Source organism: Theropithecus gelada, chromosome 11 (genome assembly GCF_003255815.1).
Source record: "Theropithecus gelada isolate Dixy chromosome 11, Tgel_1.0, whole genome shotgun sequence".
NCBI lineage: Eukaryota > Metazoa > Chordata > Mammalia > Primates > Cercopithecidae > Theropithecus > Theropithecus gelada.
Genome location: NC_037679.1, coordinates 114,686,708 through 114,712,556, shown reverse-complemented (window position 1 = coordinate 114,712,556; position 25,849 = coordinate 114,686,708). Strand labels below are relative to the sequence as shown.

At 35.3% G+C, this 25,849-nt stretch overlaps 1 protein-coding gene across 1 annotated transcript in view; it reads right to left on the bottom strand.

Moving 5' to 3' along the window:
• The window catches only part of PDE3A (phosphodiesterase 3A), a 302,847-nt gene that overhangs the window by 44,745 nt on the left and 232,253 nt on the right, over positions 1-25,849 (bottom strand). Inside the window, exons 3-5 of the mRNA XM_025403467.1 lie at positions 14,106-14,363; positions 11,417-11,571; positions 6,072-6,187 (exon numbers count right to left, since the gene is read on the bottom strand). Coding sequence (XP_025259252.1) covers positions 6,072-6,187; positions 11,417-11,571; positions 14,106-14,363 — 529 coding nt within the window. The remainder of the gene's footprint in view (positions 1-6,071; positions 6,188-11,416; positions 11,572-14,105; positions 14,364-25,849) is intronic.

Here is a 25,849-nt window from a genome sequence, read left to right as displayed (position 1 = left end):
ACAGAAACTAAAAAAATAAAGTCAATAAAAAAGAAAAGTTAACTTAAATTCAAATAAGAGGAAGAAAACAATGCACAGGGTAGAAGGCAGGGAAGAACATAAATGCTCTTTAGATAGGATGGACTGGGAAGGCCTTCCTGGCTGGGAAGGGGTGGGGGTGGGTAAAATTTGAAGAGAGGCCTCATGAAATACAGAAGACATTTAGAGAGAAGTAGCTGGGGAAAGCATGTTCAGGAAAGAGGGACATACCTGGGGGATGTCAGAGGAGCAGTCAGGGGGTCAGTGGTTGGCAGCTTAGCAAAAAGGAAAAAGAGGGGCAGGGAACGTGGTCAGAGAGGTTGCTGGGCAAGTCTGGATAGGGTTGGGTAGGGCCAGGGCAAAGTTTTATTAGGTTGGTGCAAAAGTAATTGTGGTTTTTGCAATGAAAAGTAATTGCAAAAACAGCAATTAAAAGTAATTGCTGTGTCATAAGAAAAAGAGATTCCTGATAGACACTGTGTTAGGCAATTCCTTAGTTGTTCTCATAGTAAACTGTGAGTTTTGGGACAGTTTTCTACACAATTTGTTTTTTAACAGAACAATAGTTCAAAGCCCATGAGAACATTGTCCATTTCTGTCTTGACACCCTGTTTTTTCTGAAGGCAATTTATGAGAAGAGTGATTTTTTTCATTGCTAAGTTTTAGTAGCTGCCAGCTGATTGCTTCAGATACATGCAATTCACTCTCAAACACAAATTTTAAAATTCACACAACCATTAGAGTTCTTGGAACTCACAGATTAACTAAATTTAAACAAACAAGCCGATTTTAAGACATCAAATTTACTGCCTGGGATGAAATTTAAAATAAACCTGTAATAGAGAAGCTCTGCTTCTGTAGTATTAGTCTACATATTTTGAACACTTTTAAAAGCATAACTCGGCTAGGCGTGGTGGCTCATGCCTGTAAGCCCAGCACTTTGGGAGACCGAGGAGGGGGGATCACCTGGGATCAGGAGTTCGAGACCAGCCTGGTCAACATGATGATACCCCATCTCTACTAAAAATACAAAAATTAGCCTGATATGCTGGCGCATGGCTGTAATCTCAGCTACTCTGGAGGCTGAGGCAGGAGAATCACTTGAACCCGGGAGGTGGAGGTTGCAGTGAGCTGAGATCACGCCACAGCTGCACTTCAGCCTGGGCGACAGAGCAAGAATCCGTCTCACAAAATTAAAAAAAAAAAAAAAAGGGTAACTCTCGCAACACTCATGAGAAGCAGGGATATTTCTATTCTGCAGGTGAGAAGCTAAAGTTATAAAAGTGTAAGTTCTCTTTTTTTCCCAAAGCCAAACTACTATTTTTCCCAGTGTGCATTATCATAGTTTACTTGAAGTTTAAAAACAGAAAGAATTAGGATGTACATGCATGTTTTGAAGACCGTATCGGTCTTCAAAAAGATAGGGAGATAAATGCAGATAATAACCAAATTTTCTTTAGAGAAAGGATAAACTATAAATAAATGATTTCAGATACAGGAAGAGGACAATCTAAGGAACTGGGAGGAATAACCTTTGGAAGTCTTCAAAAACAAATTTTCTAAAATGCTTTCAATGTAATCATGTCTAAAGTTAGAGGGATGACTGTTAGAACCTTTGAAAATCTCATCTAATTTTACATCGCACACTCACACATTTACACACTCACACATGACTGAAGAGATTCACATAAACATGCATTCTCTCAAATATATTAATGTTTATCTTCACTTTATATTTGAGTAATTTTAGCAGATTCCAGGAAGAAGACATAGCTCATGAAACATAAATTTTTGAATGATTCAAACTGTCCTAATATGAAATACTTAAAATCAAAACACTTAAAAACAAAAAATTAAAAATATAATTTTAAAAATAAAGTCTAAAATGCCAACTCCTTTGAGTAATTCGGCCTTTAATTCCTTGTTCCTGAGAGCATGAGAAAATGTGTGTCAGGACACAAGGAATTTTGGGCAATCAAAGAGAGAAAATAAACAATACTGCAGGGGAATTATTTAAGTGAATCCATCTGTTTTGTGCTATAAAACTCTCTCAGTTTAATTTTAATGGAACAAAAAAGGAACCAGCTTGTCTGATAAAGACATCTTTTTTTTCCATGCCCAGATGAAAATGGACAGCCTGAATATTTTTTCCAAAGCAGAAATTGCATCTAAAGAGAATGCCAAAGAAAAAGAATCAGAATACCGTAATTAAAGTTCTCTATATTTTCAAATTTTGTATAAGAAAAACAGTCTAGATTATAGGTGTAGAGATATCTGTTATCACTGCAATCAGCAGCCAAACTTACAAGAATCCGGGAAAGGACTACTGCAAATACAGTAACTATAAATTCAAGGAATTTTTAAAGCAGAATGGTATCATGGTAGCTCCATAATGTCAGTGACTCATACTAGAGGAGCAAAATTGAAAATACAAATTATATTTGAATCTCCTGCTTTTAAGCTTCAATTAAAGGAGTCCTATGTGATTTCATTCATTTATTTTATATTAGTAACTGCATAATAATTTGTGTTTCAGTTATTTAAAATTAACATTGACTGAACTAAAGGACACTCTGTTTACTTGATTTGCGCAAAGAACAGATTTCATTAGCCCTCTCTGGAAACAGGGTATTTATCTTTCTGTATGTCTCTTCTTACTTCATACTCGCTTTCTCTCCACCTCATTGCCTATTGCTCTTACGTGTTTCCTCAGACTCTCTTCACATTTCATTTGATTCCATTTGCTTACACTCTTTGCCACGAGGGGGCTCTTCCCAGCTTCTTTCCATGGAGTTTATGGAAGACCAGGATGCATCACAGTCAACTGCATCAAACATGTCACAACTACTTAGCTCCATCAACAACCCAAACAGGGAAGCAAGGATTTTAAAGCAGAAGGGCCTATCTGATTAGGATAGAGTTGTAATCTCTTTTCGGCTCTCTGATTCTTGATAGATGTTTTTGTCTCTTTTGGCAGACCTTTAGGAATTTAATCAGTTAGATTCAGCATGCCTGGGATATAGGTTATTTTATAAACTTTTAGCTGTGCTGTGACAGCTGTCTAAAGATGCCACAATGCAAAATCCACTCCAAAATGATCATGATGGAAATGTCTTATGCACTTGATGGCAAGAATGGAAGGGCACTCTTGCTATGGCTGTGGCTCTCATTCCTACCACACATGTGGTATCTTATGTGAACATTCCTTTCCTTTTACACTTTGCTCTTTCTTCTAAAGTGCAGTCATACCAACTGGGGATCAGGACACAGGAATATGAGGCTGTTGCATCATTTGCTCTGTTATTTCCAGTGTCTGCCTAATCATAACTTTCAGCTTCTTGATCTTATCATGCTGGTTATTCAATAATTTTTATATTACTAAACCAAAGAAACAGGGAGAGAAAACCAAATCCTTCTATTATCTTACACCTACCCAAAGTCAGAACCAAAAAAAATCCTAACCTTAAATTATGACAATTTGTCATCCTCATTTGTTTCTAGTATGAAGTCATTAGGACAAAAGAAAGTATTCGGATTCATTGTATGACCTAGAGAAAGCAAATTACTTAACCTTCTTGTTCCTCAGTTTTCTCATGTGAACCCCCTTTCTGAGCTACTCATAGATTTAGAACACTTAAATTTATATTTCATCTCTTGAATTACATATTATTACTGTCTGAAATTTTAGTTCTGTCCTTAAAAAATCTTATAAAAGCTATTCACAAATCTGGAAATACTATTATTTATGAATTTAATGTTTGTTTGGATTGACTCATGGTTTTCAGATTTGTTTAACATTTTTATTAGATCCCAAACTTTCTCTTCTTCCGCTTCTTTCTAGAATATATCCATCATAAATTCCTTTAGTAAAGATTTGGCAGATCGTAAAGTTTTGACTTCTTTCAAATTGTCTTTAGTTCGCTCCTATTCTTGTAAGATGAAACTGCCAGGCACAAAACTTTAGGTTATCATATTGTTTCAGAGCTTTGAAGAAAATATTCTACTGTGTTCTGACTCCTAGTATTTCTGACAGTTCTGCTCTCAGCCTGACCGCCTTTCCTGAAAAGGAAATTTGTCTTTTCTCTGGTAGACTTTAGGATTTTTGTGTGTGTGTATCTTTGGTGTTGTGTAGTTTCACTATTTTGTATCTACGTGTGAGTTTCTTTCCATTTACTAGGCTTCTCCTAAGTATTTTTGGTCTTCTATTTGCTACTAAAACTCTGATTACACATATCATGTATATTAGACTCTCTAATTTTTCTGTATCTCCTAAAATCTATTATATTCTCCAATTTTTCATCTGTATTGCTTTCTGGATAACTTCTTCAGATCATTCTCTACCCAGTTTACTAATTCAGTAGTCTACTATGCTATTTAATATTTCCTTGACTACATTTCCAAAAGTTATATTTAGCTGCTCTGCAGTTACGTCTTTTCTCATTGCTATTATTTTTCCTTAAATATGTAAATTTTTGAATTAAATTTTAATTTAAATATTTTCATCCTTTTACAGATCTAGAAAGTTGTATTTTTGTTTCTGTTAACTCAAACTCATGGTGTTTCTTTGTGCAATTAGTGATCCTGGTTGTAAGCTCTATGTTTGAATCTGATCTGATAAAATCTCATGGCCCTTAACTGGTGATGCTTCCCTTCCAAAAGTATCTGTATATATTTTTGTAGGGAGCCAGGGGGCCTTACATACCTAAAACCACTTTAGCGCTCCTTTAAGACTCTTGGGTTTAATGTGGAATTCTCAAATGCAGTTTCTCCACCTTGTTGGAGTCCCAGATGATTCTTCTTAGTACTGAGCTAATCCGCATTTGCCTTCAGGAATATCTCAATTTAAAAGTATTTGCCTACATTATCCTACATTGCCTGGCCCTGGTGAAAGCTCAATTTTATTAGCAGGTCATTAATAACTTCTAAGTGGCAAAATTTAATGAACATTTCTAAAGAGCAGAGAGGACCAGATTAGTTGTTGGAAAAGTAGATTAGCTTAATGATCTCTTTTACTGATGTAATTCCAATAAAATGATACAAAAAAGTTATCGAGGCAGAGCACACAATGCTGAGGGACTAGATTCCCATAAAGAGGAGAACCTCAGAAAGGTGAGCCCAAATCTTGTAAACTGTTCTTCCCTTCATAGCACGATTTACTGACTATTGGCATGGAGTAAGAAGTGAAGGATCCAGACAGAGGGGTGCAGCTATTCGGGAGGCAAGCCAGCAGAGCTTTTAGCAATGTCATGAGGCTGATGACATAAAAATTGGAGTTTGGGGTTGCCATGGCAGCCAGAACTTGAATGTTTCATACCTCAGTGGGAAGTGGGCAGTTTTACTTTTAACCATTTGATGAACTCCTAAACTGCTAAAGGCAGTAGATTAAGAAACTAAGGAAGTTACTGAAAATCTCATTGATATTTTCTGTAATACTGAGAAGTGAAACTGTGATTCCAAAAAGGAAAGGTCAGAGGAAACATCCCAGATTCTTAATTGGGCTTCTAGGGGAAAGGCAATTCAGAGACAGAGTCTCACAAAAACTCCTATTACAGGTTTGGGTGAGCAAGAACCCTGAACAAATGAGGTAGTCTTCCCCAATATCATTTCATGTTCCTATCTAAAGCTTTATTATTCTTAATTTTGATATCTCAATTCCTTATCAGAGTTCATGTGTAGTAAATGAAGCACTTCCTTGAAGTCATATATCATACTCCTGAAAAACAATTTTAATAGACACTAAAAAATTGGAATTTCTATCATGAGATGATGCTACCAGAGATGATCCTTGATGGTAAAAGTGATTTCCTGTGCATCTAATTAGTTCAAGATAGGAAATCTGATACAACAACTTTGAAGGAATCTGTATCACATAAGGTAGAAATTTAAATAATTGGTTATTGAGGCTTTAAAAAAATAACTAATTGGTTATTAGAACAGACAAACCAAACATAACTGAATACAGGGCACCCTCAGAATATTTCAACACTTATGGTCTGGTTTGCTCTATGACTCCACACTTACAGTATGAATCCTTCTCCAGTTAAGTTACTTACCTGGTCGACTTTGCTTTTTAGCCTTTACATGGTTAGCTGCAGAAATAGCATAGGACGAAGTAAAGGATCTGCTTTTGGTGAGGGTCATCATCACTGGATTATTCCAAGAATCAGGACTAACAGCACCGACAAGAGAGAATTAAAAGAAAATAAAAGAAATTATTCATCAGTTATTGGGCCAGTCTTGCCAGAACCCAACCATCATTTCTGTAATAGATTTTCCAATCTGAGTATCGGTTCAGGTTCAGTGACAGAACCACTGTACTTCTCAGTGATGAAACAGATTATGTAAAAACAATCTCTGTTGCAGGGATATAGCAGTTACTCATCAACCATACTGGGTTAACAAAGAGGAAAGATAACCTCTTATTATCCAATTAATAAAAATTAAACACCTTCTGACTGTACTCTAAAATTGCATTCCTCACAGATTTTCTAAAAGAGGCTTGCAGATTAACTGGTTAAGATGCGGGTGAATTTACATAAGCTGTAAATGTCATAATGCTTACTTCAGTACTCTATTATTTTTGGTGGATTTGTATTCAAAAACTGAATGACCATGAAATCATTCAAAAATAATTTTTTTTGCATTATTTCCTTGTGACGGAAATGATTAGCAGCAGGCCTTTAGCTTATGATTTCTCTTTACTGGTGATAACCTAGGAAAAAAGTGATTATCTAGTCAAATTCCCTTGTAAAAAGGGAATTTGTCAAAAGGGACATGCCAACAATGGAGCTGATGCTAACCATACTGATGATATGTACTAGGTGAAAGGTAATGCAGAATCTTCATCTAGCAAATGCATTTACCAGGATATACTTGGTCTGCCTAGGTTGCTTATTGTAAATAAATGTGGAATTAATAGATTCATGGAAAACTGAGCTAGAGAATGTTATGTAAGTCATGCAATTCATGGGCTATAAATTTTGGAGGTATTCCAAGACAAAATTTCTCTGTATGTGTTGCTCAAAATTTATACACGTTGAATCTGAAATAGACTCCATCCTAACTTGGGAGAGAAGGGAATTTCGAAAGTCGTGTTGGCAATCTTGGACTGCTCCAAGGGAAAAGTGCTTGGTCTATGTTTGCTAACACCTGTGTCCTTTCAAGCACTAGTAAATTTGGTACTGGGTACAATCTATAATTTACATAAATAGAATTTGACAATTTGATCTTTTGACAATCTTAGATTGGCAATGTAACCAAGATGTGCCTGGTCTGTCTGGGTGGCTTATCGTAAAACACCTAAAATCCATAGAATTGTGGGCTCACGGATGCATGGAGATTGCCATATAAGTTTATAATTAATACGGTAGAATTTGGAGAGGTTCCAGAGCTGAAATGGTTCCCTCTGTGCAAGTAATATTATGCATGCATTGCTTAGAACCCTGACTGCTAAATCCAAACCAGAAAATGTGCTAATGTGGAATAAAGGGACTTTCAGAAAATTGCACTAATAGACCTCTCAAAGGAAAGCATGCTAAGCATGAGTCTTACTATTGTCTGTATCCTTTGATTACTAGTAAATTCAGCAATGGGTAAGATCTGTAATTTATGTTGAGGTCAGTTTGACACTCTGACACTTCTTATCTCAATTTTTTTTTTTTCCATTTCAGAGAGATTTTTTCTTCAACTATTGACCCAGGTATTTTAAAACTTCATCTTTTCTCCCCACTTCTAATAGCAGTTTTCCATATATGAGGACATTTGAAATGTGGTATGACCTTCAGCAATTATAAAATGCAATTGAGTAAGGCATAAAAATATTTGTTTGACATCCTTCTCAGAAAGCACATCCTACGTATTTCACAAGTTCTTGGTAGTTAGGAAATAATGAGATGAAAGAAACTTTGGATCTGAAACAGATTACAACACTGACTATTTTCTGGTGGTGCTGGTCCCTTTTAATTTATTTTGCTGGATTGACTGACTGATTACTGTGAACAACTATTATATAATGTATATGTGGCCTAAATGTTTGCAGTTCTCATTACATAATACAGTGAATAGGTTATTACTTTTACTTTTCTAAGTAGACTTTTTAAAGACAATGCCTTACAGTAACTGAATGTTTTAATATATCAGAAAGATATATTATGAAGGCTATCTCAACAATTTACTATTTTTTCAAATAAAAATATTTAAAATGTGTTCATTTTAAAGTTTGCAAAATACATTAGAGTATCCTTAATAAATGCAGATTTAATGAACTCAAGATAAATAACATCCTAGTCATATCATATTCTTAATACAATAATTGTATTTTACTATTAATACAATAAATCAATGTATTATATTATACATAAATGCATTATAGTTTACAGGTGCTTTCATATATTGCTTTGTGAGACCCTTACAGTTTTCAGCTTTTCATCGTTGTTCTTTATTTCCGGATTCCTGTTTAAATTTCATGAATATGAAATATTTGGATTCTGTAAAGGAGAACAGCTTAGGAAAGGCTTTACATGGTTTCCTCATGCTGGCACAGCAGAGGAAAATTATCTATGTGCCTGTGATGGAAGATCTCAATCTTCTTCCCAAAGGTGGTCTTATGCTCTTATTATCCCCACAATGACTCCATTCTAAGTCCTTAAAGTCTGATCAGGTAACTGTCTCTTTTGCCAAGTTTACTGCTTTCTTTTTGCCTGAATATACAGGCAAGGGTCAATTCCAAGGTCAACTTGGAATGATTTAGGCTCTGATGTATTTCAGCTTTTTCTATTTCTCTAAAGCCTATTTTTTAAAGCACCTACTTGTATTCTTCCATCTAATTTACTCCTCCAATTATGTCCAAGCTCCCCTTTTTCCTAATGACTCCTTGTAATTGGGTACAGAGACTCTGGCAGGCTAATGACTTGCCTCTAAGAACACAGTACATTTCTAAGTAGTAGGGCCCAGACCCTTCAGATTCTCAGTCCAGTGTGCCTTCTACAAGACTGTATTTAAAATTACCCAGAGTAAATTATCCAGCTGTATATATAAAGGAATATAAGTTGTGTTCCTAATTTTTATTTCTCACTCTTATTCTTCTTTTGATCAATGTAGTCCTCAAAGAGACCCAATAAATGAACAGATATGGGAAGGAATAAATAAAAGGGCTAAAAGGGAAGAAATTTCAGGGCTAAAACTCAAAAGAAGGTTTTAACTTTGATTTATGATCAAGCCAAAACTAGCTGTATTTAGTGGTGGTACTACTGCCACTTACTTATAAATGGTTTTTCCTTAAAGGGATCAAATTCTATTCAGAATGAATTTCCTTTCTTCACAATGATGAAGAAATTATATTGCTTTCAGATTTTACATCAGTACTTTTCACAGGACAGTGAGATTATGAGATAGTATATCAGGCAGTGAGGAAAACGTATACCCAGGCAAGACATCTATGAGTATTTTTAGGAATGAGAGAATGAGAATGAATGGAATCATATGCTACTCCTTATCTCTATTGTAAATATTTGGATGTATCCATTTTACAAAGAAGAATGACAAGATCCTCGGGCGTTAAGTTCTTAAAAGTTCTTGGAACTTTTTTCCTTGTCATGATTTCAATTTAAACCCTCAAGTTCATCTAATTGACTAAGAGAAGAGAAAAGCAGGGGAAATAGGATTTGACTAGAAGTAACAAAGAATAACAGAAAGAAAGACATTTGACAAGGCATGAGTGGATTTTTGATAGTCATTCTATGGGAAGGAAATCATGAAGCACTACCTATGCTATGACAGGAAACAGCAAGGTGCATTGGCAGAATAGGCAGACTCTAATGATACACACTGAAAACGTAATTCACTTTATTAAGCAATAGTTAACAGTAATACTATTAACATTTATCAGTATTTGCTGCTGTAGCAATTGTCAATGATCAATATTTTTAGAGAAAAATATTACCATTGACTTCTAATTTCAAATTTCAAGAAATTTTCATGAAACACTGCATAATCTCTTCTTGTGTTTACAAGTTTTACAAAAGTCCAGGTAATAGGATGGAGTGGAATTTTACTGACATATAAAATATATAATGACATTTGAGTTTGCTTCCAATTCTTTTTTTTTTTTTTTTTTTTTTTTTGAGATGGAGTCTTGCTGTGTTGCCCAGGCTGGAGTGCAGTGGTGCGATCTGGGCTCACTGCAAGCTCCACCTCCCGGGTTCGTGCCATTCTCCTGCCTCAGTCTCCCAAGTAGCTGGGACTACAGATGCCCGCCACCACGCCTGGCTAATTTTTGTATTTTTAGTAGAGACGGAGTTTCACCATGTTGGCCAGGATGGTCTCGATCTCCTGACCCCGTGATCCGCCCACCTCGGCCTCCCAAAGGGCTAGGATTACAGGCGTGAACCACCAAGCCCGGCCGAGTTTGCTTCCAATTCTACAGATTTTTTAGAATACAAATAATATGGAAGAAACCAATTAAAAAATTTTAATCAAAAAAGAGAAGTCAGCAGTCATTAAATTCTTATAATCTGAAATATTTCTATTAGTTTCAGTATGGTGGTTTATTTATATCCCAGACTAAGGATCAGGAGAAAATTACTTCTGATATTGCTATCATGTAATACGACATAAATGTGGATATTTTTCATTCATTAGGTTATTGATAAAACTGATATATGTGCTTTAAAAACCTGAAATCATATGGTAAATGGTCTCACAATTAATGGATTTGAATAAAGTGTGATAAGTACAATATTTTTATTCTAAATAGAAAAGGACACAGTATCTCCTTCTAAATGCACTTTCCTTAGCTATTTTCTTCAAAATTCTTTTTACATGTTAATATAACCTTTTCTTTAGTTTTGGTAATTCTGTCTTTTAAGTTGCTTTGAAAAATTAGAATTAATATCCTCAGAAAAGTTTAAATTACCAAATGTTTGCACTTATCTAGGTGTTCTTAGGATGATCTGCTTTTGATGTGCTCTTTTGTCTTTTGCACAAAGCTAAGACAGCTGGTCTTGGGGGAGGCTAGTGACTGGGCTAGGGGCATGTCATATCAATTGCAAATGTCAAGTTAGACACTTTTGATTTAAGGATCCCAGTATGAATCTCAATGTAGATAAAATTACCTACCTTTGCCCTGGAGCTTAACCCTTCCCCTCTAAGGTCACAATGGCAGAGATCACATCAGGTCATGCTTTCCACTTATATTTAGGGTCACACAACAGATGTTAAACCTAATTATCTGATGTTAACCCCTATACTGCTCTGCATTTAAACCATGTACCCTTTCCATGTTCAAAGCTGACCTCCAACCAAATGTAATGGGTTAGCCTTCCTTCTCTTGTAATTTACAACTCATTTTTGGTAAGTAACTTCTCTAAGAGACATTAAACCAGCAGGAGCCGTATGCCACCTGGATGAAGGTGCTTCCTGCAGTTTGATGCTGGTGCTGCGGTCTCTCCGTACTGGTGCAGGCTCCAAGGTAGGTAGACCTGTGGCCGAGGTGGTGGTGGTCCAAGTGGAAGAAACTCGTCTCAACAAGCCAGGGGGCAAACTCCTTCTCAGGCGCTAGGAAAGAGACTTGACTTCATTACCAAGCATATTTTATATCTCTTAAATTTTATGTAATGTAATAGAAGAAAATGAGGTTTTCATTAGAAGTGAATTGACTAAATTATATTGGTTGAATATCACCTATCTAAAATTTGAGTGCTCAGCAATTTAATAAAAGATTATCTGGCCAAAATGAACGCATATTATAAAAATCAGCAGCCAGGCGCAGTGGCTCACGCCTGTAATCGCAACTCTTGGGGAGGCCAAGGTGGGTGGATCATCTGAGGTCAGGAGTTTGAGACCAGCTTGAACAACATGGCGAAACCTCATCTACCAAAAATACAAAAATTAGCTTGGTGTGGTAGTGGGTGCCTGTAATCTCAGTTGCTCAGGAGGCTGAGGCAGGAGAATTGCTTGAGCCTGGGAGGCGGAGGTTGCAGTGAGTCGAGATCATACCACTGCACTCCAGCCTGGGTGACAAGAGCAAAACTCTGTCTAAAACAAAAATAATAAATAAATAAATAAATAAATAACCTTTTAGGGTCTTTATTTCAATGCTTATACAAATATGTGATTATAGGAGTGAGTCAATTACCTCTGGGATAATTTTATAGTTATATTTATTCAACAGGATTTACAAACCTATACACACATATTAGTTATTATGAGAAGTTTTTCCTCAAAGGTCACTTGCTTGGGAGCATGAATTAATTTATATCACCTTGCACCACAGTCTATACCCCCAAGTATTATTGACTTTATTACCTTCATTTACAAACGAAAGGAGCTCAGTGTAAGAACGTAAGTCTTTCACAAAATGCACCACTTCTCTTATGATTAATGTAACTTAGACATCAGAGATATGAGTAATGTCATCAGTGTTAACTCCTCTTAATAGGAGACCCTGCTGGCCAACCTGCTGTTCCCCTTCTTATTTCTTCTCCCACCATATCCTAAACAGGACATGTAGCGTCATCTGCACTGAGACAAGAGTCTGGGATCACTAGGATGAGCACCAACCCTCTAAAGTGAGTCTTGACCTTAAAAGTTAAACTAGGGGGTGCAGTGGTTCATGCCTGTAATCCCATGTAAACCTCAGCTACTTTGGGAGGCCGAGGCGGGTGGATCACTTGAGGTCAGGAGTTTGAGACCAGCCTGGCCAACTTGCAGTGAGCCAAAATTGTGCCACTGCACTCTAGTCTGAGCAACAGAGTGAGACTCCATCTAAAAATTTAAAAAAAAAAAAAAAAAGTTAAACTGAAGGTCTTTTTTCTATAACTTCAGCAACAGTCATAATAGACAGAACCACAACCCACTTTTGTTTATGGCTAATCACTCCTAATAAACCTACCACACAGGCATAGTTCACAAAGACATTCTGCTCTTCCGAAGAAGGTAAAAAATTTTGAGAAATGAATTATATGTCAACTTGGGATTTAAGAATAGCTCTGACATTAAATAGTTTCCAGTGTCTCTTAAACATCTGAATGTGCATCTTAGAAGGTAATTCAGTTGGAAGAGAAAAAGTCAAACACTCTTAAATACCAGGTTTCTTGCCTTAAATCTGTCTTTGACCTCAGGTCTATTTTGAGACCTGAAGGAACCAGTTAATCTCTCTCTCCATTTCCTTACTGTCATATTATACTTAGGTATATCTTTATTAGGGAATTGCATATTGGAAGGAAACTATGTAAATATGTTATTGACAAAGTTATGAAGATCACATTCCTGAGAGAAGAGACGCACAACAGCAGAAGCACAGGTGTTACTGACTGACCACCAGCTCCAAGGGATAGCTGACTGTCTACTAAATAAGTAACTGTGCTGAATATACCAGAGACCACTGACACTCTGATTTTCTTGTCTTTAATATGCCTTATTTTTAATTAATATTGAGATCTAAACTGAGTGAGGATCCTCTTATAATTGACTTTCGTAAAACTCATACCATATATGTAAAAAGAATAAATTTGTGTAATTTCTTCCTTTTACATATAAAATATATGTTTATAGAAATCACTAAGGACATATTTCACTTTAAGTAATCTATAATTGACTAAAACTGTTCTGGGTTCAAAACTGATTGTGTATTGGAAAGTCATGAGGGCATTTTGAAGTATATCATTCAAGAAAATCGAAGAGTAAAGAACCTTCAGTTTTAGGAGTCAACGAATTTTAAACAGAATCTGCACTAGAAAGGAGCAAGGATTTATGTCTTTTTTTGTTTTGTTGTTGTTGTTGCAATATCCTTATCACCTTAGAAAAGCATCTGGCATATAGAAGAAAAAACTTCTTGCATGTAACATGAAAGATTAAATAAAAGAGGTAACATAAAAAGATAAATTTTCTATGTATAGAAAACTATCAAGTATAAGGACAGAAGTCTTTATGTTTAAATATTTATTACTTTTGTCACCATGATCAACACATTTTGCCTGAGTCATTGATATTAATCTGCAGATGGAGTTGAGGTGACAGGAAGGAGGCCTAGAAGACAATTAAAAAAAAAAATAGTTTAACCCTTTAAGGAGTAGGTCATTACTACCTACCTTTGGAATAGCAAGCTTGTCTTTTTCAGAGCTCTCTTCAGAGTCCGAACAGGTATAGTTTTCACTGAGCGAAGTGACGGGATTCACTCTGGGCTTGTGAATGGCCTGGAAGGTGAGCTGTGTGCTGAGCAAGTTGCTCACGGCTCTCAAGGATGTGCACACGTTTGGTGGAAGAGAAGGGTCTGCCAGGAGGTCGGTAATGAGGCCGTGGGCCTCGCCCATGACGGCGATGTCCACAGTAATACTGGTTCCTGAAGACTGGAACACAAACCAAGACAAGATCAGGTAAGAAAAGGTCTGAATCGGAAGGCACAAAGCATTAATTTGAACTTTTTCACTAAGAAATGAATGGGATGAATCTTTAGGATTTTAGTACAGTAAAATTCACATCACCTATTTCAAATTCTACTAAAATATGCCCTAGCAGTCATCCTTTTTTGCATTTGCGGCACATTTTTTAATGCTAGAACTCGGGGAGGGGTCAAGCATATTTGAAGAAATTAAAAAGATGAACACTACTTTTAAAAGGCAAAAAGTTTCAGAGATCTGGGGGGAAAAAACTTCATATCACTCCTTATGAAGAGCTCAACATTTTACATGTATGTTCTTTAGGAATTTCACTCCAAAAGCAACATTAATATACCATAAAATGTTATTTTTTATAATATTTTAATGTGACACTTGAACCTGATGTTTATTCAATGAATATTTTTGCTAATGGTAGTTATTCAACAAATGTTGTTAGAGATAGACACACAAAAAACTCCATTTGTGTGCTAGTTCACAATCTGTCTCTCTTCTTGTTGTTGGTAAGAACAGAAATTTTTTTTTTTTTTTTTTTGAGACAGAGTCTCGCTGTGTCTCCCAGGCTGGAGTGCAGTGGCGTGATCTCGGCTCACTGCAAGCTCCGCCTCCCGGGTTCACGCCATTCTCCCGCCTCAGCCTCCCAAGTAGCTGAGACTACAGGCGCCCGCCACCACGCTCGGCTAGTTTTTTGTATTTTTAGTAGAGACGGGGTTTCACCATGTTAGCCAGGATAGTCTCGATCTCCTGACCTCGTGATCCACCCGCCTCGGCCTCCCAAAGTGCTGGGATTACAGGCTTGAGCCACCGCGCCCGGCCAAGAACAGAAATTTCAGTTCTGGGATTCTGTGGCACATCTGTCATATTCTGCCAAACTGCCTATCAGAGCAGAGTCATTACTCTGTCCTCACAGCAGAAATGAAGAGCACAAAACACAGAGGCCAGGAAAATACATATAAATACATAAAATAAACTCCAAAGAGAGAAAAAACAGAAGTATAAAGTTGTACGATTAAAAGAAAATATGAGGGACTATTTTATAATCTTGAAATTACAACATTTAAAAATAATATGAATTCATAAACTGCCAAAGATATTCCTAATGTATCTGACTAAATGAAGATATAAAGTTCTACATAAGAAAATATACCATAAGCAAAGGAAGAAATGGTCTGTGAGAAAATGTTTGCCACACAGAGAAGATAAAACATATCCAAATATAGAGCTTCTAAAATCAATAAAGGGTAAAATTGAAAAAGGAAGTGAAGAGACAATTCAAAGGAAATGTAAATAACCAATACATATAAAAAGCCTCTTATGTCCCCTATAATTAAACTGCAAATCAACATAATAAAAACAAATTTCACTTACAAAATTGGCAAAACAGTAAAAGACTTATAACACCAAGCATTAGTAACGGTTTGCATAAATGAGTAGTGAGGAAAAACAATCCAAAATGTTTGGCAGGAAACTTTGCTAAGCCTATCAATTTGTAGCTTAAATGTGTGTATCCTATGATCCAGCAAAACAACATACACATCTGGTCAAAAGAAATACTTCTACAAATATCTAAACATATAAAAACAATAACACAACGGGTATAGCAGTGCTCTGGCAACGACAACCAAAGAATGTAACCCCAAGATGCATATAAGTAGATAAACTGATCTTTTAAAATTGTCATTATATCTGTATTATAAAGTTGTATATCTTTGTTTAAAAGATGTGGGTAGATTCATAAATTATTGTCTAGAAAATATTGTTCAGTGGGTGGAAAAGTATGTTGTAGAAAAAGTGAATATATATTATTCTTGTAATTAGAAAAGTATCATAATTATAACACCTAACATCCGTAAAGACATCTAGTCTTGCAATACCTATAAGTAATGAATAAATGACTCTGTAAAATTCTCATACAGAAAAGTTATGTCTTTTACTGCTAAAATTACAATAACTATAATAATAATGGTAAAGTTGATATTTATTACCCACAAGTCTACAAAGTATTAATAGGTACTATAATTACTTTCACTTTCATTAGACACAAATAATTTGCCAAAATCAGATAGGTTGAAAGTGGAAATATCAGGCTGCAATAAAAAATAGCTTGATTCCACAGCTCAAGAGTTGAACCAGCATGGTGGGGAAAAAAACCAAACAAAACAACAACAACAACAAAAAAAACCCAGAAAATCTTAATTTTATGTGCTTAAATATGTCTGTAATTACTTAATGCATAATTTAATAATAGTGCCCATGTTCTCTGATCACAGGCATAAAAATCTCTTATGAACCATTATGAAAATTTAAGTGAAATATTAATAATTTTAGGATATATAGTCATGCATATGTCATATTTGTGCCTGCAGGGTTAATTTTATTTTTCTGGGCTAAAAGGAGAATTTTACTTTCCTTATCTTAAAAATAACTTGTATTGTGTATCCTTGAGGCTTACAACATGATGGTATGTGATGTGTACAGACAGTCCAATGGTTACTATAGCGAGACCGATTAACATACCCAGCATCTCACATAGTATTTTTGTGACAAGAGCAGCTGAAATCTCCTTATTAAAAAGAATCTGTAATACAATTTTGTTAACTGTAGTCCTCGTGTACATTAGATTCCCTAGACTTACTCATCCTATACATCTGCTACTTCGTATCCTTTGTCCTACATCTCCCCATTTCCTGCCCCTTCCCCTGACTCTGCCCACGGTAACCACTGTTTTATTCTCTCTCTCTGAATATTTGACCTTTTTTTTAAAAAATTAAGATTCTACATGTAGGTGAGATCATGTAATATTTTTCTGTGTCTGGTTCATCTTACTTAGCATAATGTCCTTTAGGTCCATCTATGTTATGGCAAATGGCAGGATCTCCTTCCTTTTTAAAGGGTGAATGATATCCCATTGTATGTATATACATGTGTGTGCCTATAGACATACCACGTTTTCTTCATCCATTCATTCATGGACAGATGCTTATGGTATTTCCATATCTTGGCTATTGTGAATAATGCAATGGACACGAGGGTGCAGATATCTTTATGAGGTGGTGATTTTATCTTATTTGGATCATATAGTTCTATTTTCAATTTTCTTAAGAACCGTTATACTATTTTCCATAACAGCTATACCCATCTACATTTCTAACAGCAATGTTCTAGGGTTCCCTTTTCTCCACACTCTTGCCAACATTTGTTATATCTTGTCTTTTTGATAAGAGGAGTGAAGTGATATCTTACAGTGGTTTTAATTTCCATTTCCTGATGCTTAGTGATGTTAAACACTTTTCCATACATATATGTCGGCCACTTTCATGTCTTCTTTGGAGAAATGTCTGTTCATGTCCTTTGCCCACTTTTTAATCAGGTTGTTTTCTCCCTATTGTGTTATAAGAGTTATTTATAAAGTTTGGATATTAATTCCTTATCAGATATATGCTTTGCACATATTTTTTCCCAGTCTATCAGTTGCCTTTTCATTTTGTTGATTGTTTCCGTTCCTGTGCAGAAGCTTTTTAGTTTGATGTGGTCCCATGTACTTATTTTATCTCTTTTGGCCTGGGATTTTGGTGTGTTATCCAAAAAATCATTGCCAAGGTCAAAGTCCAAGAGCTTTCCCCCTATGTTCTCTTCTAGAAGTTTCATGGTTTCAGGTGTTACATTTTGGTCTTTACCTATTTTGAGTTGATTTTTGTGTGCGGTGTAAGATAAACATACGATTTCATTCTTTTGCATGTAGAAATCCAACTGTCTCAGCACTTTTTTCGAAGAGATTACTCTTTCCACCTGTCTCCTCCTAGCACTCCTGTGTAAAATTACTTGAGCATGTATGTTTGAATTTACTTCTGGGCTCTCTATTCTGTTCTATTGGTGTAGGTTTCTGTTGTTAGGCCAGTAGCATACTATTTTGATTACTATAGATTTGTAATATAGTTTTAAATCAGAAAGTGTAATGCCTTCTACCATTTTCCCCTCAGTACTGCTTTGGCTATTTGGGGTTTTTTTTGTGGTTTCATACAAATTTTACGATTATATTTTTCTATTTCGTGAAGATGCCACTGGGATGTTGATAGTTATTGCATTAAATTTCTGTATTTCTTTGGGTAGTATAAATATTTTAACAATACTTCTGATCGAGTAATGGAATATTTTTCTATATATTTGTGTCTTCAATTTTTTTCACCAATGTTTTACAATTTTCAGTGTACAAATCTTTCACCTCCGTGGTTAAATTTATCCCTAAGTATTTTTTATGCTATTGGAAATGGGAGTGGTTTTTAAATTCTTTTTCAGCTAGGTACTTATTTGTATATAAAAAATGTTATTGATTTTTATCTGTTGATTTTTAATCCTGTAACTTTGCTGAATTCATTTGTTAGCTCTAACAAATTTAGTGTGTGTGTGGAATTGTTGTGGTTTTCTACATATAAAGATCATGTCATCTGCAAATAGAAATAATATCATTATTCAATTTTTTAATGTTTGTAAAAATGCTACTGACCTAACATCCCTTTTAGAAATAAGTATTTTAAAGTGCATCTCTAATCATTATGCTTCTGAAAATCTCATCCAGTGTGGTCCTCTGAAATAGTAATGTTTATTTTTGGCCATGTTGTTCTAATAAATAATTCACTGCACTGTTTCCATACAAATTTGAAATTTTAAGTCAAACTTTGTTTTCAAGACATAAATGTTTTTGACAATGAAATTAAGTTCATTCTCTAGTAATAACTAAAAAGTTCTCTTAAAATGTTCTCAGTACATAAAATCTGTAAGTCTGAAGAAAAAGTAGAACATGTTCATGAGAATTACATGTTTTAAATAAAATATTGGGAAGAACACAAGTCTTTTTATAACTATCAAATTGTGTGTCTTTTATAATACATTTTATTTTTTCTTTAAAGTAATAGATGTATGTCTTGTATATACAGAAAAAAATAGTAAAAATTTAAAAAGTAACTTTAAAATAGAAACAGAAAACTCATCTTTATAAGTCAATGTCACAGTTATATAAGAATTTAGAAAATAAGCACATTATGTATTTTGATGCTACTATGCTACAGCTTTTGCAAAAGCAAAGGTCTTTAATTAAGGGAAAACAAAAGCAACATTCAAGCCAAGAGACAAATTATCCATATTGAAATTGGCTAAGAAACTGAAGTGAACACTTCTACTATTGGAAAAAAAAAAAAATCTCCTCAGTATCATTAAGTCAGGTCCTCGCTTTACTGTTTTCATGATTCTAGAATAAAATTATGTTACAGTCAAAAGATACATCACACATAAGAAGTTATTACCACTTTTTTGCTCAAATAACTAAAGGCTTCAGTGAGGCATGCAATTTAAAACCAACAATCAGATTTATTTGCAGCAAACCTGCCAAGGCTAACCACATATGAAATGGTGAAAGATAGAAAGATGGACTGGCTGCTGTTTCAATAAATAGCAGGTAAGCTATAAAGGATGGGTATGTCTAAGATGTCCCTATTAAGGAATTTTAAGGGAGAGGGGTTTTGGGTTTTGGTAGTGTTTTTTAAATCACGTACAAAGTAAGAAAAAATTGCATGATTCACACAGAGGGTATTTCCGTGCCTATTAACTTTGAAAAAATAATATAATTAAATATTGAGGTATACCAATGGTACTCAGAAATATTTTATTTAACTGGTGAAATTTTAGATACCGATAATAAATACTAAATGTTACGTTTATATAAAAGTCAGTTTAAAGAAAAGTCTTAAAACTAACAATCTGAAACCATCTTTCAGTGCAGTACGAGCCACACTAAGCACAAAACCGCAGTTGAATCTTGTTATGGTGCAGATGATCAAACAAATCTTTTCCTTTTAAAAAAAAAGTTACCAAGCAATATAAAACATTCTACTTCACAGACTCTCCTTGTAATAGAAATATCTATATTTAACATTTAAGAAAATGCAAGTGTATTTCCCTAGACAGTATTTAAATGGCAACCAAATTTGGATTGCCACCTTTAAATAGAAAATGTGGAATTTCAGTGTCATAAACAGTGGAGGAAAGTGCGGTTTTACATATTAAGCCAAAAATAACTGATACTGTTGGTAAATTCACCATTTTTCAAGGTTTTTTTTTTTACACTCTGTCACCTAGTTTGAAGTAACACTGGCACGATCTCGGCTCACTGCAACCTCAGCCTCCTGGGCTCAAGTAATCCTCCCACCTCAGCCTTCCTAGCAGCTACAACTAGAGGCTCAAACCACCATGCCTACTTTTTTGTGTTTTTGGTACAGATGGAGTTTCGCTATTTTGTCTAGGCTGGTCTTGAACTCCTGGGTTCAAGCAATCCTCCCACCTTGGCCTCCCAAAGTGCTGAAATTAAAGGTGTTAGCCACTGTGCCTGGCTGACTACTCAGTTTTTAAACAACTTCCTTTTCCTCTTTTATCTTCATCCAGTCTACCTTCCCATTTCCAGGATGTCCTACCTCATCCTGGCTTTAGACTATCACAGTTGTTAATGGTCTTGGTATATCATAATCTAGAGGGGTTCCAAGTTATTTCACTCATCATTAACCAAAGGCCCAGAAAGTTTGATGCTATAGATAAGAAGTTTAAAATACAACAAGTGTAATCAATATTTTACATACTTTTAGACATGTGCCTATCAATTACAGAAAATTTGTTTTAATTTTTTTTTTTTCTTTTTCAGATGGAGTTTCGCTCATCTCCCAGGCTGGAGTGCAATGACATGATCTCAGCTCACTGCAACCTCCACCTCCTGGGTTCAAGCGATTCTCTTGTCTCAGCCTCCCAAGTAGCTAGGATTGCAGGCATATGCCACCATGCCCGGCTAATTTTATATTTTTAGTAGAGACAGGGCTTCTCCATGTTGGTCAGGCTGGTCTTGAACTCCCAACCTCAAGTGATCCGCCCACCTGGGCCTCCCAAAGTCCTGGGATTACAGGTGTGAGACACCGCGCCAATTTGTTTTAATTTTTATTACTAGTGGGTAAAACCTTTGACATTGCAGTTCTGATACTATAAAAGGAAAATCTTCAAGTATGCGTGGAGGTCAAAAGGCATCTTTTTTTGCATGCTATAAAAGGCATCTAAGTTTCTAAAATGTTGTAAATTGCAAACTATAAAAAATTCTAACAAGTCTATGTAACCAAGTTACTAACAGAATGTAAAATAAAATTATATATCATTAAGTAAGATATCAGATTATTTGCTGTGGTGCTGTGTTTGAGTTCATGTCAAAATATTGAGAACTGGAAAATTTCTAAAAGAAAAAATCTAAGAATGCTTAGGAAACAATTGTGTGAAAAGGGTAAATGAAAACAAACCAAAAAAAAGCAGAAACACATCATTTTATTTAAAGAAAGTAAAGGTGCCCAAGGGAAAAATCAGAAAAAGACTGGAGAAATGGTAGGGTAAACAGAAATTAATTCTTTAAAATGATTAGGGAGATGATCTAGCTTGGGGTGTAGATGAAGATAATGCATCCAATTCTTGATAAATTTGCTCTGAGGTAGCACCAATATAGTCAAATTATGGCTCTGCTTCCTATATATTTTAAATCACAGATTAAATTGATAACTTAATTAAATAGGCTGAATATGTCCCTGCCCACAGGCAAAAAATGCAATAATTCTCCAGTCTTCTGATTCAGTGAACAATTTGGCGTGTCACTTGCTTTGGAAATTAATTTATTGTAACTGGAGGAAAAGAATTAGAAGCAGCACCAAAAGCCTCTCTCCATAAGTCTACATGAAACTTAAAGATAGGTTACAAATGCTGAAACATTAGAATTGAGAAATTATCTAGATAACCTAGTAGAAATGCTATATACTTCAAATTAGGCCACTTAAAACTATTTTAAGTTTTACGATGATTTCTAAAACCAAACCCACAGGTTTCCTAGAGGCAATACTGTATCCAATAGAACTCAGGCTCTTTTCCTCTGAAATCAGAGAACTGGGCTGGATCTCTTGAAGGTCCCTCCCAGTTGTGCAAGTAATTCATTTCTCTACATAGTGTATATACACACACACATACACACACACACCCATCAAATAAGAAAAACGAAAAAGATTTTAAAATTACATCTTGGCATCCTAAAGCATTTTACATTTTTAAAAAAGATTTTAAATTATTATGTAGCCTTAGAAAAGTCCTTATTGTATTAATTGCTAATATTTCACAAGCTCTATCTTATAAATTGTTATCAAGTCACTGATGCTATTTCCTTCTTATGGTAAATTGCTTAGCGTACACTGAGTGCTCACAAGGAATAGGCTATTTGGTGGAATTTCCATATGCTTCTCCCAACAGGTAAGTTACGCATTTGCCTAGTGTCAGTTTCCTTTCTTCCCAAATCTCTTTAGGCCTGTTGTATTTGTCACTGTAAATTACATAGGCTAACAAAATATCTACAAAGAAATGACACCTGCCTAAAAATGGAGTTGTTTCCTTGAAAATGAAGTTAGGTAGCTTTATACAGACTTCATAAATAGACTTCATAAGGATGAGAGCCTAAGAATGGATTTCCCTTGATTTAGGTAGGGGAGATACAACTATAAAGATTCAAAAAGAAAATCATGACACACCTAAAGGCTTTTCAACTCAGAATGCTTCCAGGTTCCTAAATTGTTTCCACTATAAAGAAACTGAAACTGGCAAGCAAGTACAAGGAAATATGGGTATGGTGTAAGTAAGAACGGCAACCTGAAACTCCAGTCACTTCAGTGGACAAATACTTGAGAGAAACATTCTTGGCTCTTCATCAAAGATGTGCAAAAACCTGCATACTCTATGTATTAAGTTAAAATATATTACTAGAATTATGAAAATTTATGTCATAGTTTTATGGTTCTCTGCTTTAAAAACTTTTTAAAATTCCCAGACCAGCTATTGATCCTAATTATGTCTGTTAAGAGAGCTCCACAGTATTTTAAACTCAATATTTTCTTTCACTTAAAATGAGACATAATGTAATTGCTATGTTAAAGTTATTCAATAACATTCCTGGAACAAGAGATAGAAAGCTAAGCTTGGTTTACGAATTGGCATTTGGGAAGCTACATACATATGTAGAAGTACATATTTTCATCATATATATAATTTGTAAGGTTGTGTATGTGGGAAGTTGGAAAACAGAGTTTTAAAACGTTGGGAAATAAGAGGAAGATTTTTTCATTCATCAATATCAAATATTTATTATATGAGGTAATACACTGGGTCTTTAAAGATGTAAGACTTTGTGTTTAAAGACGTAAGATGGTAGACTGCTTGTGTTCAAATTTCAGATCGGCATAGATTCTTTTTTTTAAAAAATAAATTCATTCTTTCTCCTTTCCTTTCCTCTCCTCTCCTCTCCTTTTCTTTTCGCTTTTCTTTTATTTTTTCTTCTTTCTTGACATGGAGTCTTGCTCTGTGGCCCAGGCTGGAGTGCAGTGGTGCGATCTTGGCTCACAGCAACCTCTGCCTCCTAGGTGAGAGCAATTCTCCTGCCTCAGCCTCCCAAGAAGCTAGGATTACAGCCATGCACCACCATGCCCAGCTAATTTTTGTATTTTTGGTAGAGACAGGGTTTTACCATGTTGGCCTGGCTGGCCTTAAACTCCTGACTTCGTGATCTGCCTGCCTCGGCCTCCCAAAGTGTTGGGATTACAGGCGTGAGCCACCATGCCTGGCCCATTTTATTTTAGCTCTTGTTGTCTCATCTCTAAAAAGGGATTAATAGTAATATCAACTGGATAGTATAATTGATGATTAAATAAGATCATAACCATAAAAAGCCTTGGTAGAGTGCTTGGCCCAAAATATATGTTTCATGAGTATTATATATCACCAACATTATCATTATTGTTGGTGTAACATTGTTATTGAGAAAGATTGTGTGTGCAAAGGAATGTATGTTGTGCACGTGGGTGTTTGTCCCCTACATGAACCGGGCTAGTAGTTCCTTTATAAATGAAGATAGCCCAGAGATATGATTTCTCTACCAAAAAAAAAAAAAACAAAAAAACAAAAATAAAACAATAAAAACAAAAACCTAACTATTTCACTATTTCCACTTCTTATTCTAGGTAAATGCAGTCAGATATATTGTACTCCCTACTCCAAAATACTCATAATAGTCCTGATATTAATTTTAAGTTCTTAAAAAGTTGATTGTACAAAAGTCCTGGTTTCAGTTAATATGGTTGATTGCATTGGAATGATTTATAACACAGGATGTGAAAAGAATTCTAAAAGCAGGCATCATAGCTCCATTGTTGGAAGTATTTTTTTCTTTCTATTTAGTCATCCTGGGAGGCACCCTGGGAGGCAAACCCAGCATGAGAGGAATATTCTCAGGGTGGAAAGGGAGTTGGGATAAGAGATGAATAAACAGTATAAGAGATGACACATAAAAAGGAAATAGTCACTGGGGCTTTTCTCATCCAACTTTGGTCCTCAATGCTGGGAAAAGATGTGTGATGAGTTTTTGGAAGCTGTCTCCTCTTACATCTCTGTAGCACAATGTGCCACTCCATCCCTCCAACTCTTTCTCTGGGAGGCTGTCTGTGATACCAGGAAATGGTATCTTGGTCTTTAATGTACTACATTAATTTAGAAGATGAGCTGGATTTGATACAATGATCTTTAGTGCATTACTGGTTCTGACCTCAGAGACAGCAAAATTGCATATGTGTTTATACTTTCATAGGACCCACTTATAATTTTAGACTTGAAGTTGGTTGGGAAATTTTTAAAAAATGAAATCATGTGAAAATTTTGCAGTAACTCATTGTAGGCTGAACCTTGGCTAAAGGCCATCCTAAGGAAGCAGATGTTTGCGTATTTTAATTTTCTGGCAGGGAATATGAGTTTACATTTGGATTTTTTCCTTAAGATAATATATATGTACAGTAGAAGGAAAACATGTAGGGCATGTTTTCATCAAACTGCTTCCCAACATGTCTGTGGGCAGGTCTCATGTGAGATGTGAAACACAACAAACTTCATTAGTTACCAGAATTCTTAACTTCTTTCTCTTCTGATGTTCAATGAGCATTGCAAGTCACCAAATGAGATGGAGTACATGGCCTCTGTTCTTATACACGTCCCTACAAGCTATCTGCAAACAAGTCAAAAATTGTTGAAAAATTCTGTCTTGTTTATATTTTTTAACTTATATTTTTTAACTACTTTCCAGATACGAGTGAATTCACTTAACAACTCAAAGTTAACAATTTTACAATAGTGTTTCATTGTTTAGGAAATAGAACGTACTCCCCCGTATCTTTCAGACGATAACCTTAGCTGCCTTTAAATTGCATGCTGGTTTTCTCTCTTTGTCTTAATTAGAAAAGATGATGTAGCTGGCAAAGATATAATAAATTCAGGCAATGAGCTACTCATGTGACTGCTCACACAAATGTGGGAAGGTTTGGTTAAATACAAATTGCGAT